The 13,922-nt window shown below is 24.6% G+C and overlaps 1 protein-coding gene across 2 annotated transcripts in view; it reads left to right on the top strand.

Annotated features, from left to right (window-relative positions):
- Positions 1-13,922, top strand: part of LOC100164066 (adenylate cyclase type 2) — a 77,043-nt gene that overhangs the window by 47,821 nt on the left and 15,300 nt on the right. For both annotated transcript variants that reach the window (XM_001948880.5, XM_029491628.1), the window contains exons 5-6: positions 7,639-7,745; positions 9,020-9,131. In XM_001948880.5, the coding sequence (XP_001948915.2) occupies positions 7,639-7,745; positions 9,020-9,131 (219 nt within the window). The remainder of the gene's footprint in view (positions 1-7,638; positions 7,746-9,019; positions 9,132-13,922) is intronic.

Here is a 13,922-nt window from a genome sequence, read left to right as displayed (position 1 = left end):
TTTTGAGCTGTTTACGGACATGTAAGTTTTCAATTTTTTAGTTTTTTTTCTATAAATATCAATCAAGTTTTATCTATCGAGCCAAAAAGTGTAAAAAATTAATACAAGGCTCGTGATACATTGTTACAATAGCAGTTGAAAAATATTTAAAATACATATGTAAAATTTTTTTTATAAGCATTTAAAGATCGAATTTTGACAAAATTTATGAAATTTAAAATTGAATAATTATTTTGTAGTTAAAAATTTATAAAATGTTCAATTTTTATATCTAAGGCTTGAAAATTTAAAACAAGATTCCATGTAAGTAGTTAATTCTGTTACCAAAAAATCTAAAAAATACATAAGTACAGTTTATTTTTATAGTCATTTTAATTTCAAATTTAGACGAAATTACATATTAAAAAACCTGGAATAACTATTTTAGTTATTTTTTTGTGTTTGTATAATATTATTTGTGGGTACTTGAAACTTCTAAAGTATACTATTATATAGCTATGATAGTACCACGGTTTGTTGTTGATGTATAACGCGTTACCTAATGGATATTGCGATATGATTAATTTGAAAATTATTAATAATACTATAGATAAGTATACCTATAATATGTGTGTCTAATATCTAGACTGACATACCGTCTCCGCTCAGAATCGTTTTTCTTATACAATGATATTATATCATTGAATTCAAATTTAATACCATCCATTATACAGTGACCCACTTGTAACCTACTGTACAGCAGAGTGACATCCACTTACCCACTTTTTTTTTTATATATATCTTATTGTGAACGCATATCACTTATTTATTCTTACATGAATACTATGTAAACTTATTCTAAACATAATATGATTAATATTGATAATCATTATTAATAATCAACAAGTACTTTTTAAACATGAGTTTTTGTATATATTATATACCTACATAATAGTAATTTCGTGTTACTGTTGATTGTTTTATTATTATGATTAAATTTACATGTTACAATTAAAAATTGAGCTTTTTTTGGAAAATAAATTTGAAATTTTTCATTATTCTATATACTATAATTTGCACATTGTATGTATACGACTACTCATAAATAAGTTTGTAAAATGTATATTTTTCAAATAGTCTTAAATTTTATCTGTAGTTTATACTATTTTTACTAAATATTGAGAGGTCGAATCATTATTTTGTGTTTGAAGCAATGTTAATTATTTAAGGTTTATCGTTAAAGTCTAATACCTATGTAATATGTATATAATCCACTAGCATTTAAGTGGGTACTTATTAGGAATATAGTTGTAACTTGATAGTAAATAGAATGCAGAAATTTTAATGACCTTGTTAAATTTGAAAAGCAATTGTTAAAGATTGGGAAGAATAGCAATAAGGTCAAGATTTTGACACATTTTATGTAGGACTTCAAATGTACAAAGTATACAAACTACAAAGAAGTTATATAACAAGTGGATTCTATTATTTGCAGGTAGGTCTTTTTTAAAATATACTTTTTTGATGACACTAAGCTTTGTGAACATACTATTTATAGCTGATTTACTACGCCATCGATATTTAAATGAATCAAATGAAAACCCTTATTCATAATATATTTCTTCATATAAAAAAAAAAACCTACATCAAAATAATAAAACTATGCATTAAAAATATTTAGAAATTGTCAACAAATATTACAGCTGATTATAAAATACTTTTTTATTTTTGTATTTAATCGTTTAGAATATTTTGAACTAATACACTAGTGGTAGTGATGGTATTATAGGCATTATACTAAAACACCTATTTATATTATATTATATTATATTTCTATTATATTTCAGAATTTTCTTATTGATTGATTACAATTTTAACGGAAACCTCAATACTAGTTTAGATACAAAATCACATATTGTAATCTAGCTTGAAATATATATCAAACTTTTTTATAAGATTTAATTACAAAATGTATTTTTACATTCATACCACTAACAAAAAATAAAATCGTTAAGATATTAATTGGCACGAAGTTTCCTAAACCTAAAAAAATGAAAAAAAGTTATTTATCTGATCTGGCAGTACCTATGTTAAGCATGTCTTGAATATGGCATTAATTATTTCGTAAATGAAAAAAATTATTCAAGTGTTAGGTCTTATAATTCAAAATGTTCTTCTTATAAATGTATAAAATATAAATTATTCATTTGAATACTGTGACATTTGGATCCTATGCATTATGATTAATTTAATTGTAGTTTTTATTTTATAGTTAAATCTATAGTGTATAATCTTTAGCCTAGTGTAAGTACTACTTAACTATATTTTTTCGTTATAATTTAACGATTCTTTCAAAATATTTACCTAATCTTCATAATATATAACTAAGTATATCAAATATAACTTTTTTGAATTAATTACAATGTGCCGGATATTCAGATGAGTTCAAGTGAAAAATCATTTAAACAATTCAGTTTCAATCAAATTTTGCTTAAAACCGTTTTGTTCAATGATTTATTGCTTTCAAATTAAAATATATCAAAACATGAAATGTAACATACCTAACTACTCCAGTAGTCCATTAAATTCTTATGTAAACATTTATTTCATTTTTATTTTACTAACCTTAGATATAATAGCACTTTAAACAAGATAAAAATATTAAATATTTATTTTAAAAAATAAATAATATCGGCCAGTCAGTCGTGTTTACGATGATCCATGAATAATATATGCTTTGTTGACAAATATATTACATAAGCGTTTGATTTTATAATGAGTGAACACAAATCATTTTAATGCATGTATAATCTAACAAAGTGACAAAACATTTTTTATAAAAAAGGTAGTAATGTTTTAATAAGGCGTTGTCTTAAAAAATGTATTATTTTATCTGTTTTTTTTAGATTGCTTATGCAGCGTGTTCAATTATTCTAATATTTTTTATAATTATTGAATATTATATAATATCATACATTGAATAAATGCCACTAGAATATAAATAATACGAGTATGTCTTACTTAGTACGTTTATTAGATAGGAATGAAAACTGATAAATCACAAAAGTTTTGAAATATCCCGTTGAAATTGTATTCAACTAATATGTCAAATGTTCGTGGTACTGAATGTAAATTAGTCTTTTCAACTCGTAGTATATAATATCGCTTGAAAAATGATACAGTACTCAATAGTTATAATGAATATATATCATATAGAATTATAGAAATGTATAGTAAATTAATATAAAATACTATTTTAATATACAGAGTGTAAATACTATTATACAGAGTGTAACAGAAATACCCGATAAATAAAAATAAAAATTGATACTAGCTAAAAATATTATGACAAAAATTATTAAAATTATATGGGTAAATAATAGAATAAATATACTTGTCAGGAAATTCACAAAAATATTATTTTGAAAAAACTTATAACGTTAAAAAATAATTTATTTATATTTTTATCATCAAAGTTAGATTTATATATTAGCTATTTTTATTTTTCCAAAAAAATGTCATAAAATTTAAAATTGTTTGTATTCGGTAGAAAAATTTTTAAATGTTATAATGTACACTAGCATGTGTCTAAAATTATACATAGAAAAAAATTTGTTTGTATATTGATTAGATCGATTGTAAATAAATAACAATGCCTACTTAAAATCAATAAGGATTGTAAATAATATATATATTATAGTAAATTAATGAAACCAACAAACCGGCTAGTTAGGTATATAATTACGAATAATACAATATTTAAAATCAATAAAAAATATATTTTTGAATATTACAGTTAACTAAAGTTCCTTTAAATTTCCATATAATTTAAAAATAATCTAATAATTGTTCATAGATGAAAAAATTCATGAACTTTTATAATGTTTTAGGATGAACGTTAAATTATTGTTGAAATTATCTTAAAGAAAGATTTTAGATAGTAGCTGAACAATTATTGTAGATTTTATAGTATTTTATTTGTTAAAAAAAAATGTAATGAATATTTTAAAACAACAAGAATTTATATTACAATGCTAACATTTAATAATACGATATAAATTATAAGTAGAAAATGTAGAGAATCTTCTTTTAACATTTTAAAGACTTCAAGCCCATTTTATAAAATAAATGCGATATAATTATATTGATATATTCTACATTAATACTATAATATTATCGTCAAACAATGAAATAAGTATTATCTTTTTAAAAACAATTATAAATTAAACAAAACAGCTTCTTCATAAAGAATTAATAAAAATATAGTCTTATATAGTTTATAAAAACTTTCTAATATTATAATATTCGTATCGAACAGCTGAGGTACTAAGTGAACACTTTCGACACTACTTTTCCATTTTTCTGTAACAGTGTGCGATGGTGGTACTACTAGTTCTACAATTTTAAATTCATATCATAAATAATATGTCAATAATTCAATTATTATCAGACGGCGTTTTGGATAGGCATTTCAGGCACATCACTGTCGGGATTCCATTTTACCGGTATCTTAAAGGTGATGTGACTTTAATAATGATTTGTATAATATTATATTCGAGAAGCATAAATATTCATTACCAATACTATAACTAATCTGATCACAAGACGGGCGATGGTATAGGTTTGACCGTCAAAGGGAAAACATAAGTGGAAAGGCACTCATCATAATGTCCAAAAATAAATAATTAAACAAATATAAAACACGTTTTAAAGGAACTAATAGTTTCACCATTCGACTCAAAGCCTCAGATTAAAAATATCTCAATAATAAGTGTCTAGATTTACAATCATTGAAGTTAACTCTGAAACTTCAATGTTATCCTTAAAATTCTGTAATAAATATGACGTATTCTTTATAAAATATAAAATATACAATTGTAAGTATCTCACACCAAACTTTCAAGTGACGAAGCCAAAACCTTAAATAGTTTTAAATTTTAAATATTATTTGTTGATAAAGTTTATTTATAAATAATAACAATGGACATTTTTATTTTACTTTACGTAGTTAAATACTTGTTTAATGATTTTCATTTTCAATTTTTTAACTTACATCACATTAAGCTAATTTAATAGTTATATTAACAAGTTGTATAGTTATACAATATTAATATACTAAATAAAAATCAATTTTCTATGTGCCTATTATGTACTATAATTCATAGTTAGTATTCTAATTTAATATTATCAACAAATGAATTATAATGTAGAGATTCCGTAACTAACTTATATATACTTAGATTTATTTAACTTATAAAATCTATATGATATTATTAGGTGGTAATAGATCAAAAGACTTTTGCACATTTAATCCGCTTCTATACTTATAGTGGTGACGATAAATAGTTATTTACGTTCTACTAAATTAAAACTAATTTTTCATATATTTTCTGTGCCATATCCTTTTATAAGATAAACTATCCGAAATATTAAATTTTTCTTGATAAAGTAACCATTAATTTACCTAACTATAAGAACATTCAATGGAATAGTTTTATAAATACTTCTGAATTATAATAATAATTTAGAATCGATTCTTATATTACTTAATTATGATTACTTTGTAAATATTCACAGTAAAGTCAACAAGAAAACGAGAAATAAAATACAATACCTATGTAATTTTCAAAATAAAAAAATAAAAATAAATCAATAATATTATGTCGTTTTTATTGAAAATTGGTCATCCCTTAATCAATAAAAACCTTAAATTTTAAAATGCAGTGTATGTAACTGCAAAACTGTGCCACTACAACATCAATTTTTTTTTTCGTTCAGAAATACAAAAAACTATATTTTTTTTAAATTTAATATGATTTTTGGACCGCTGTTTTTTATAAGCGTAAATGTTGTCTAGTGCCAAGATTAACTGGACAGGTATATTGATTACTTTTTAACAAAATAAAGTAAATTAAAATCTCTTTTGTTAGTAAAGTTGATGTTAGTTTTACCTAACATATTATCTAACTGATAGAAATAATTAACTTTACATGTGTCATGCTATTGGTACCTTTATAGTATTATACTACACTATAATTTGCATTTAAGATATTATAGTTTGATTGTTGGAATCATGCACAACATATAATATTTGAGTATTATAAAAACTACGTTGCCATGTTTTTATGATGGAATATTTTATTATTGACCTGTGTGCTATTATACCATATATTATTTTTAAATTATGTATGTTATCAATATAATCAAGCAAACTGTATAACAAACGTACTTCGACACTCCTTGTAATAGCGTATTGATCGGTTGTTGTCAATCACACATATATAATAGGTTATTGATAATAGACATACCTACATCATGCACATTCAACACTTTTTTGAAAATTATAATATTAATTTAATAATTAAAAATGCACCCGTGTTTGAGTTAATTTTTAAAATAATATGGTTTTTTTATAGTAGATAATTTTTAAAATATTTTAAATTTTAAGGTTAAGATATTTAGACAAATACTTGCAACAACAAAACGCAAAAAAAACTCTAAAATACCTTACAATTTTATTTCTAAGTGGCTAACAATCTTAAACTCTATTTCTAACTTTTTAAATATTAGGTCATATCTTGTTTAACTTTTATTGAAAACAAACAGATATCTTAATATCTATTATTTAAAACTAAATATTATATTATTATACGCATTTTATCAACATTTTAATCCCTGAAAAAATGTGTTATTCCTCTGAAGGTTTCCCGAGTATTCGTTGTTGACAATAAAAACAAAAAATATATTATATCTAGACATGGTGTTTTTTTACAATATGAAATGGTTTTATTTATTACAAAAAATGTATACATTTTTTATTCTAATTAAAAATATATATTAGTATATTATTGATATTATATTTAATATTTTGTTTCTGTGCATTTTCAATTGAATTGGTTCATTTTCATGATTTGTATATTCAATTTTAATCAGGTTTTAATCATTTGAGCAAACTTTTTGTATTTCATATCTATTAATTTGCATACTGCAAATCTGCTATCAAATAATGTGGGGAAAAAATTTAAATTAGAATAACAAACCATGAAAAAAATAATGTATGTAAGTTTTTTTTACTTTCTACCTACCTACCTATTTTTATTAAATACGAAATAATATATTGTAACAAATTGAATTACATTATTATATATTTTTAAAAGAACATTTTAAGTATTTTAATTTTACATAATTTCGAAATTGTATTTAATAAAAATACTTCATCGTTTTATTTAGGTACTGTTACAAAGTTTCACATACTTTTTGATATTTGAAATGTAAAACTTTATAAATGGTATACTAATTATTTCTTGTTTCTATAAAAAATACATATTTCTTTTCATTTAATTCAACAAAACAAAAAAAGTTGAAAAATGTCTGGTTATGTGTAATATTATTTTGAGTGTTAACCTGTAACCGTTATGATTTATAAAATTGATAAATAAATTATTAACAATAAACGTATATTAAAATGTATTACATTATTAGGGTCAAAAGGAAATTAATTGTATCAAAAATATATTTAAATAAATTAAAATTATGTATATCATTCATTTTTGAAGATAATGAAACCCATTAAGTTATATAAAATGTATCAATTTGTTGGTAATTTATATAATACATTTACACATAACTTTTAGTTTATATTTTAATGTTTGATTTTAGGTTAAGAGAAGTATAATGCTTAAAATGGCTGACGCATGTCAAGATGACGTAGCAAATAAACAAACAAGATTTCATGAGATGTATGTACAGCGCCATAATAATGTTAGGTAAGATCCATATCTTTATTATAATATATTTGTGTAAAGGCAACTTCAAAAAATATTTAAAAAATATGGTCTTTTTTAATCACATATAATATGTTTTTACAATTTGTTGCAAAAATAGACCAATATATAAATATGTTACAAAAATACTCAACTCAAAAACTAGAAATTAAATTTTCCCTGTGGAAAAATGACAACCTGTGAATAATAAAATAAATAAATATAATAATAATATATTAATTTTAAACAAAATGTAAACATTCTTTATAAATTATAATATTATAAAGGTATACATAAAATTTAAATCAAGGGAAGAATATGTTTGAATTCAGTTTCATCAATATTACTCATTCAAAAATGTATGTTATATTTCCCGTTTTCAAATCCAATACCTATCTAAAACTATTTAATAGTCTTCTTTCATAATTAATTGTTTGTATAGCTATTAGCTACAACAAGTAATCTATTATAGCTATATAGTGTACTATAGACTAGTATAGAGCATATAAACGATAGATATAAATATATCATTAATTGTATATATTTAAATAATCTTGTATCTTAACATAATTATAAACTCTACTCATTAATTTTCATTAGAAGCTCACTGCTAAAATTAACATATTTTATGATAGTTAAATTGAATATTATCACAGATTTTTTTTTAATTACAACGGTTTTTTTTATTTTTGTGTAATTAAATATTTTGTAATAAATCTATTCTAAGATATTAAGTTAATTTATGTGTTGATGAAATAATATTAAAATTTTAAATATTTTTTTTTTTTTAGGATTTTATGATTTTTTTTTTTAAATACCTAGTAAAACTCAATATATTAGGTACATTATATTAAATTATATATTTGTAATTTAATTATTAATTTTTAATATATTTTAACTTCTGCATATTTTATCTTATTTTAAAATATCCGTGTATAACAGTTAGTTATTACCAAAAGCATGTAATTTAATTTTTAACGTGTTTTTTACTAGCTTTAATATATAATTATTCTAATATAATATAAATACTTAGCTAATTGCATTGCATTTTTTTTTGTGTGATTACCTGTTGGGTTTTTTTTTTACTCATAAACCAGAACAAAAAAATGTTTCATGAAACACCAACATCACCAATCCCTTAAAAATTTTGAACCCGTATTTATATTATTTATAATAATATTTAAGTAACTTATCACGCCTTAACCTCTTTTAACTTTTCTACTATTTATATTGTATCTTATATATTTAAATTAATTTAATCGTTTTTATGTTTAAAGCATTTTGTATGCTGACATAGTAAATTTCACTCCATTATCTGAACAACTATCGGCATCTGATCTTGTGAAAACTTTGAACGAACTATTCGGACGCTTTGATCAAATAGCACAAGTAAGTAAATTTTTGTGAAAAACTTTTCTTGCATAATTTTTTAGGGCTTTTTCTGTTCGTTCTTGAAATTAAAGACTAAAGAACAAATGTATGATGTAAGATTTACTTTTTTTCTTCTTATCGTAATTATACTTTGCTTAAAAAAATTGTTTAGATAATACATAAAACGTTTTATTTTGGAATTATCATCTTAAAACATGACATATAAGTAAATTTATTTAACTTATGCTTACCTACCTAGTAATTTTAATTGTTAAATACATTGTACCTACATCATATATATTAGTACTATATTTAAAGTACACAATATGTATCAATGGAGTATGAAAGGATTTAGGGGTAAGTTGTATGTAATCGGTAACCAAATTAGATTGAGACGTTCTTCTAATATTATTAAGTACTTAATAGATTGACGATATTTTTTATTTTAATACCTATTTAAATAAATGTAAAATCGAATAGGTTCTCACTACTTTATAGCATGGTTGTAGATATCATGGTTTGCACAACTCTATGAAATAAATGGACCCTCTAAAAATGTATTATCATAATAATGAAGAACTACTGAGCGCTCCTTGTGTGATATTTTTGAAACATTAACTTAAGCAACCATAGTCTGTACATAGACCTTATACTGGTAGACGGAGCATATTATAAGGCCAGCGGAGTTGGGTTTTGTGGTCCTTAGCAATTTACGTTACGGTGATATATATATATCATATACAATTATACACAGTGTATTGTATGTGATATATATATATATCATATACAATATTATACACAGTGTATTGTATCATCTAGTCCGCATGCGCCGTGTTATTCAGTAACAACAGAACGGCGCTGTCATGTCTGACCGCTGGAACTACATCCATACTCCGTCTACTAGTATAAGGTCTACGAGTCTGTACAACAGTTTGTCGCTAGGTTTCACTACTTACTTCGATAATATTGAATAAGCTTTTAAAACAAAATGTAGAAGATGTTTGGGAAGGCTATGGAGTATGGACATTTTTGAAGGGCTTAGCCCCTAAAGCCCCCCGCCTATTTGCGCTTATGGTGGTTGGTTACACAATAGTTTGACAGGGTTGGCGCTTCTTTCTTAATATTATAAAAAGTACTTTTTTTTTTTAAGTTTGTCAAGTTTCGGATGGTCTAAAATTATTAATTTTTTTTTTTTACCAATTAATTTGATTTAATTTTTCTACTTGCTGTCTATAGCGTTATAATATTTATCTTGATTTTATTTCTCTGTAGATTGTATTTGATTTTATATACTGTCTAGAAATAACTATGCATATCTATTTAGAAAATTATCCTTAGAAATTATTAAAACATTTCAATACCATTATTTCTATTTTATTGCTTGGTTAGCTGCAAAAACATGATATTCATTTCCAATTAATCTGACATGACCATGGAATTTTATTTTTATTCTATTGTTTGGAAACTAATTTATCATGTTAACAAAGTTATCACATATTATATTCCAAATAAATGCATCATAGTTATTTGTAATAATTCAGTGTTTCTTACAATTTGGAATTTCTACGAAGGCCAAATCCTACTATTTGATTCCATTCGTTTTATCATTTCTCACAAAATAAATGTACATTTTGTATGTTTCTTTATCGTAATTTGCGATATATTGACGACATATTTTATCTCGAATATTTTGCAACACTTCTAGTTATTCTCTCATTCTTATTGTTTTATATGCATACTATATTTTTAATTGGACATCTTTTGAATGCCTATGTTGTGAAGTTAAAATTGGTCTTCAAGATTGGCTCTAGTTGGTCTATATTTTTATTTTTCAGATAGCTCTATTGCTTGCTTCATAATTTAATAGTTTTTATCGGAAAAGTTTCTTAGTTTTTTTATTCAAAATAATGTTATCTACTCGTAGTTTTTGTTTTCATAACTGATGTTATTTTATAAATATTTGTTTTTAATGTATATAAATATGAGGGAAATGATTGGTTTGGTCATATTTGAGTGCATTTTTTCGTGGTTTAGCAATGGTAAGTTTAATTACCTGCAAGCTACTCTAACACTTAGATAAAACAAAATGGAAGTTCTTTTTATCCAGATTAAGAGTTAAATGCCAGGATTTGAGTATATGTATGTATACTTTGGCTAGGTGCTTGTTCAGTATATTTTTCCAATTTTTGAAAGTTTTTGTTTGGATTACCAGCTCCGTATCGTGTGTGTACCTTTATACATTTTCCTGATGATTGCAAAGATATCGGTCTATAATTTGTTTATTACTAGATACCTAATTTACCGAAGTTCTATATTGCAATCACTTTTGTTTCACGTTGTACTTTAGGTAAAACATTATATGTGCTCTTGACACATAAGAAGATATTAGTGAGCCAGAGTTTACCTTTCGGCCGTAGGTGTTTAACAAACATTCTTCAAAAAACTCAAACCTACTTCGATGTGTTCAACGTTGAAGTCCTGTATATTTTTATTAACTTTTGTAATTATTAGCATATCATTATTGTATATCATACTCTTTTTATACTAGACTTTGACGTTTAGTTCAAAGCTACAAGTAAATACTAAGGATCTTATGTCTGCCAATTATATACTTTTTGAGGAGTTTTCTCAAATAAAATTCTGTGAGTTTAATTCAGAAACTGGATTAACTTAAGACGTACATGTACACCCTTCCGTCAGAAAACAAATTATTTGGTAAATAAAAAGAACAATTTTGTAATTAAAACTTTTGAAATTAATCGGGAACGATCTGGATATTTTATTTTCGACACCTGTTGTTACTTATAAGTTCTATTTATTTATTTAAGTTTAAAAACTGAATGAATACTAGCCAGTAAACAATAAACTTTGCTGTAAATTATAACATAACTACCAAGCATTTAAAAATTATACGATGTTCTATTATAAATATACTATTTCTCTTATAGAAAAAAACTTTGTAATTATTTTTTTCTGATATAATATCATCAGAGGTGTTACTAATGCCCAATGGTAAGCTTTCTCAACTATGCTTATTATTGTTATGAATTATATCCTAATCAATTGTTCTAAATAACTGTATAGATTGTTTTATATTTTAATAAAATGTACATAAATATATCATCAAACTTATCGTGACCATCGCCCAAGAGTTTAAATGTACCTATATACGAACTAAGTATACTAACTTATAATTGATTATAATACTTTTTATTAATTATAAGTTATAATAATATTATATATTGTGTTGCTCTGGACGATTTAAAAGCGCTGCTCTATTTCGCATGCATGTAAAATAATATGCCATAACAATATTGTGTTATTAATTTGGTCAAATAGTAATAATTGCCGAGACGCATTAGTGGTGAGGTACCTGGTGGTTATGTGTAAGGGGAGGGTCCCATTCGTTATGGTTATGAAAAATGTAATCATATCACATGGGGCTTGACAACCAGCGATGAGTAGGTGACCGCAATAACGCAATGATTCAAATAATGTTTTGTCTACTAATCATGCAGGACTGGCAGTGTAACTCGGAGTTTTCGATATGTTTGAGACCCACGTAATTTTTTTTTTAAACAAATAAATCCTTTTTCAAATTGCTTTCAATATTTTATTATATTTATTATTGTTTTATCTACAACAACTACAACGAAAAATCGATTGACCATTAGTCGTTTGTAAGTGTCATCGGAAATGTTGAGTAAAATATATTATTACACCACGCGTAGTGATGGGATATCTGGAGTGTGAAAAACAACCATTTAGTCGTCAATTACCGCATTCTCAATATTTTGGGTAATTATTATAATTATTTTTATAAACTATACAGTTGCTATAAGACAAAACAAAAAGCCCTATACAATTTTCGTTACTGCAGGTTATTTAATATAGAAATTAGGTACTATAAACTACAACCCCTCCTAAAAAATTGGTCACGCCTGTGTACCATATGGTCTTCGATAATATGCGATATACCCATATTCCGTATGTCCGTATATATACAATATACATAACTAATTTGTATAATGATATGGTGAATAATCCATATATTACGTATATTATACATACCTCAATTCTGTATATTATACTAACCTATAACAACTGTTTGCACAGCTTGAAGACTCACAAAATTATATTCAAATTTCAAATGCTCAATGGAAACAAGGATCTATATTTAGCTAATTCATCTCATAAAATATTTACACAGGTAGGTACCTAAATTAGAGCTCTACAAAAATCAATCATCTCGGTAAACCGAAAATACGTTATGAATAATTCAATAATATCATAATAATTATTATGGCTAAATATTTCGCGTAAGTTATCTTCAAATATAATGCGCGATGATACAAAAGTATAAATTAAAAAAAAAAAAAATTACTGTTTGTGGTCATCGTGGTGACACACACTGCACAATATGTATGTTACACATCTAAACATTTGTAAACTATGAATTGAGAGTAGGAATTTTACAGCATCATTATTTGTGGCCCCGAGGGCCCCTCGAAATAGGCGAAATGAGCTTTCCTTGCCACAGAGGTACACCACGTAAGCTTTGTGCGCTGTACGCGTATAGTCCCGCGAGCAATATTCTATACGGATTAGAATCGCATAATTATCGTTATCATAATACATATTATGTACACGCGGAAATTCGCTATATGGAGAAGTTATAAAGACTCACACTCCCTCGGAAATGATGTTATATTATTTGTATATACTTAGGTATACCTATATAATAATACGCCACATCAGGTTTACTGCATGTAATGCTCTGCACGAGTAAATAAAGTAAATACGTTAACA

The sequence above is a fragment of the Acyrthosiphon pisum genome, chromosome A3 (assembly GCF_005508785.2).
Source record: "Acyrthosiphon pisum isolate AL4f chromosome A3, pea_aphid_22Mar2018_4r6ur, whole genome shotgun sequence".
In the NCBI taxonomy this organism is placed as follows: Eukaryota; Metazoa; Arthropoda; class Insecta; order Hemiptera; family Aphididae; genus Acyrthosiphon; species Acyrthosiphon pisum.
The sequence above is the reverse complement of the archived record's forward strand: the minus strand, read 5'-3'. Positions and strand labels throughout refer to the sequence as shown.